The sequence below is a fragment of the Heptranchias perlo genome, unplaced genomic scaffold (assembly GCF_035084215.1).
Source record: "Heptranchias perlo isolate sHepPer1 unplaced genomic scaffold, sHepPer1.hap1 HAP1_SCAFFOLD_1036, whole genome shotgun sequence".
Lineage (NCBI taxonomy): Eukaryota > Metazoa > Chordata > Chondrichthyes > Hexanchiformes > Hexanchidae > Heptranchias > Heptranchias perlo.
The window spans coordinates 27,501-31,690 of NW_027138256.1; the positions used below are offsets into that span (position 1 = coordinate 27,501).

A 4,190-nucleotide genomic window follows, 5' to 3' on the forward strand; every position below is an offset into this window, starting at 1 on the left:
TGCTCCTCCAGTGTTGGTCCTCCAATATCCCAGAGTGCACTGCCTGCTCCTCCCAGTGTTGGTCCTCCAATATCCCAGAGAGCACTGCCTGCTCCTCCCAGTGTTGGTCCTCCAATATCCCAGAGTGCACTGCCTGCTCCTCCCAGTGTTGGTCCTCCAATATCCCAGAGTGCACTGCCTGCTCTTCCCAGTGTTGGTCCTCCAATATCCCAGAGTGCACTGCCTGCTCCTCCCAGCGCTCCTGCTCCAGGCCCGTCCTCCAGCGGCTCCGGGTGATTTATTTTGACGGACGGCCGCGATTCGACGGGAAAACCCGCGCGGACCGAGAGGTAACCGAGCCCGGAGAGGGCCCAGTCGACCCGGGGGAGGCGGCGGTACAGGCCCGGGCAGGGGGCGGGGCTGAGGAGTAGGGGCGGGGCTTCACTGATTGAGGGGGGCGGGGCTGCGCTGAATGAGGGGGCGGGGCTTCACTGATTGAGGGGCGGGGCTGTCCTGATCGAGGGGGAGGGGCTTCACTGATTGAGGGGGCGGGGCTGTCCTGATTGAGGGGGAGGGGCTTCACTGATTGAGGGGGAGGGGCTTCACTGATTGAGGGGGCGGGGCTGTCCTGATTGAGGGGGCGGGGCTGTCCTGATTGAGGGGGCGGGGCTGTCCTGATTGAGGGGGCGGGGCTGTCCTGATTGAGGGGGCGGGGCTGTCCTGATTGAGGGGAGGGGGCTTCACTGATTGAGGGGGCGGGGCTTCACTGATTGAGGGGGCGGGGCTGTCCTGATTGAGGGGGCGGGGCTGTCCTGATTGAGGGGGCGGGGCTGTCCTGATTGAGGGGGCGGGGCTTCACTGATTGAGGGGGGCGGGGCTTCACTGATCGAGGGGCGGGGCTGTCCTGATCGAGGGGGAGGGGCTTCACTGATTGAGGGGGCGGGGCTGTCCTGATTGAGGGGGAGGGGCTTCACTGATTGAGGGGGAGGGGCTTCACTGATTGAGGGGGCGGGGCTTCACTGATTGAGGGGGCGGGGCTGTCCTGATTGAGGGGGCGGGGCTGTCCTGATTGAGGGGGCGGGGCTGTCCTGATTGAGGGGGCGGGGCTGTCCTGATTGAGGGGGCGGGGCTGTCCTGATTGAGGGGGCGGGGCTGTCCTGATTGAGGGGGCGGGGCTGTCCTGTTTGAGGGGGAGGGGCTGTCCTGATTGAGGGGGCGGGGCTGTCCTGATTGATGGGGGCGGGGGCTTCACTGATTGAGGGGAGGGGCTGTCCTGATTGAGTGGGCGGGGCTGTCCTGATTGAGGGGGCGGGGCTGTCCTGATTGAGGGGGCGGGGGCTGTCCTGATTGAGGGGAGGGCTTCACTGATTGAGGGGGGAGGGGCTGTTCTGATTGAGGGGGCGGGGCTGTCCTGATTGAGGGGAGGGGCTGTCCTGATTGAGGGGGCGGGGCTGTCCTGATTGAGGGGGCGGGGCTGTCCTGATTGAGGGGGCGGGGCTGTCCCGATTGAGGGGGGGAGGGGCTGTCCCGATGGAGGGGAGGGGCTGTCCCGATCGAGGGGGGAGGGGCTGTCCCGATCGAGGGGGAGGGGCTGTCCCGATCGAGGGGGGAGGGGCTGTCCCGATCGAGGGGGAGGGGCTTGTCCCGATCGAGGGGGAGGGGGCTGTCCCGATCGAGGGGGAGGGGCTGTCCCGATCGAGGGGGAGGGGCTGTCCCGATCGAGGGGGAGGGGCTGTCCCGATCGAGGGGGAGGGGCTGTCCCGATCGAGGGGGAGGGGCTGTCCGATCGAGGGGGAGGGGCTGTCCCGATCGAGGGGGAGGGGCTGTCCTGACAGCCCCTCCCCCTCGATCAGGACAGCCCCTCGAACACACTCCCCCCGACTCCCCTCCAACACACTCCCCCCGACTCCCCTCCAACACACTCCCCCCGACTCCCCTCCAACACACTCCCCCCGACTCCCCTCCAACACACTCCCCCCGACTCCCCTCCAACACACTCCCCCCGACTCCCCTCCAACACACTCCTCCCGACTCCCCTCCAACACACTCCCCTCGAACACACTCCCCCCGACTCCCCTCCACACACTCCCCCCGACTCCCCTCCAACACACTCCCCCCGACTCCCCTCCAACACACTCCCCCCGACTCCCCTCCAACACACTCCCCCCGACTCCCCTCCAACACACTCCCCCCGACTCCCCTCGAACACACTCCCCTCGTCTCACCTCAAACACACTCCTCCCCCATGGGCGAGAGAGAGAGAGAGATGTGCTCAGGTGGGGGAGAGAGAGAGAGAGAGAGAGATGTGCTCGGGTGGGAGAGAGAGAGAGAGAGAGAGATGTGCTCGGGTGGGAGAGAGAGAGAGAGAGAGAGAGAGATGTGCTCGGGTGGGAGAGAGAGAGAGAGAGAGAGATGTGCTCGGGTGGGAGAGAGAGAGAGAGAGATGTGCTCGGGGAGAGAGGGAGAGAGAGATGTGCTCGGGCAGGGAGAGAGAGAGAGAGAGAGAGATGTGCTCGGGGAGAGCGGGAGAGAGAGATGTGCTCGGGCAGGGAGAGAGAGAGAGAGAGAGATGTGCTCGGGGAGAGCGGGAGAGAGAGATGTGCTCGGGTGGGAGAGAGAGAGAGAGATGTGCTCGGGAAGAGAGAGAGAGAGAGATGTGCTCGGGCGGGGAGAGAGAGAGAGAGATGTGCTCGGGAAGAGAGAGAGAGAGAGAGAGATGTGCTCGGGCGGGGAGAGAGAGAGAGAGATGTGCTCGGGCGGGGAGAGAGAGAGAGATGAGCTCGGGAAGAGAGAGGGAGAGATGAGCTCGGGAAGGAGAGATGAGTCGTGAAGCCGAGAGATGAGCTCGGCGGGGAGGGAGAGAGGGAGAAGAGAGAGATGAGCTCGGGCGGGAGAGAGAGAGGGACGGAGGGAGAGAGATGAGCTCGGGAGAGAGAGATGAGCTCGGGCGGGGGAGGAGAGAGAGAGAGATGAGCTCGGGAGGGAGAGAGAGAGGGATGTGCCTCGGGCGGGAGAGAGAGAGATGAGCTCGGGCGGGGAGAGAGAGAGAGATGAGCTCGGGCGGAGAGGAGAGAGATGAGCTCGGAGAGAGGGAGAGATGTGCTCGGGCGGGAGAGAGAGAGAGATGTGCTCGGGCGGGGAGAGAGAGAGAGATGAGCTCGGGAAGAGAGAGGGAGAGATGAGCTCGGAAGGGAGAGAGAGAGATGAGCTCGGGAAGAGAGAGATGAGCTCGGGCGGGGGAGGGAGAGAGAGAGAGATGAGCTCGGGCCGGGAGAGAGAGAGGGATGTGCTCGGGAAGGGAGAGAGAGAGATGAGCTCGGGCGGGGAGAGAGAGAGATGAGCTCGGGCGGGGAGAGAGAGAGATGAGCTCGGGCGGGGAGAGAGAGAGAGATGAGCTCGGGAAGAGAGAGGGAGAGATGTGCTCGGGCGGGGAGAGAGAGAGAGAGAGATGTGCTCGGGCGGGGAGAGAGAGAGAGATGAGCTCGGGGAAGAGAGGAGAGAGAGATGAGCTCGGGAAGAGAGGAGGGAGAGATGAGCTCGGGAAGGGAGAGAGAGAGATGAGCTCGGGAAGGGAGAGAGAGAGATGAGCTCGGGAAGAGAGAGATGAGCTCGGGCGGGGAGGGAGAGAGAGAGAGATGAGCTCGGGCCGGGAGAGAGAGATGAGCTCGGGCCGGGAGAGAGAGTGGATGTGCTCGGGAAGGGAGAGAGAGAGATGAGCTCGGGAAGGGAGAGAGAGAGATGAGCTCGGGAAGGGAGAGAGAGAGATGAGCTCGGGAAGGGAGAGAGGGAGATGAGCTCGGGAAGGGAGAGAGAGAGATGAGCTCGGGAAGGGAGAGAGAGAGATGAGCTCGGGAAGGGAGAGAGAGAGATGAGCTCGGGAAGGGAGAGAGAGAGATGAGCTCGGGCGGGGGAGAGAGAGAGAGAGATGAGCTCGGGTCGGGAGGGAGCGAGAGAGAGAGAGAGAGAGGAGCTCGGGGGGGGCGGAGGGAGAGAGAAATGAGCTCGGGCGGGGATGGAGGGAGAGAGAGAGAGATGAGCTCGGGCCGGAGAGAGAGAGAGAGAGAGAGAGATGAGCTCGGGGGGGGGGGGGAGGGAGAGAGAGATGAGCTTGGGCAGGGATTGAGGGAGAGAGAGATGAGCTCGGGTGGGGAGGGAGAGAGAGAGAGAGAGAGATGAGCTCGGGCCGGGAGGGAGAGAGGGATGAGCTCGGA

General features: G+C 64.5%; 1 protein-coding gene across 1 annotated transcript in view; it reads right to left on the reverse strand.

Annotated features, from left to right (window-relative positions):
• mdp1 (magnesium dependent phosphatase 1) overlaps window positions 1-2,226 on the reverse strand; it is a 14,551-nt gene extending 12,325 nt beyond the window's left edge. Inside the window, exon 1 of the mRNA XM_067976856.1 lies at window positions 2,212-2,226. Within this exon, the coding sequence (XP_067832957.1) occupies window positions 2,212-2,226 (15 nt within the window). The remainder of the gene's footprint in view (window positions 1-2,211) is intronic.
• Between the last annotated feature and the right edge of the window lie 1,964 nt (window positions 2,227-4,190).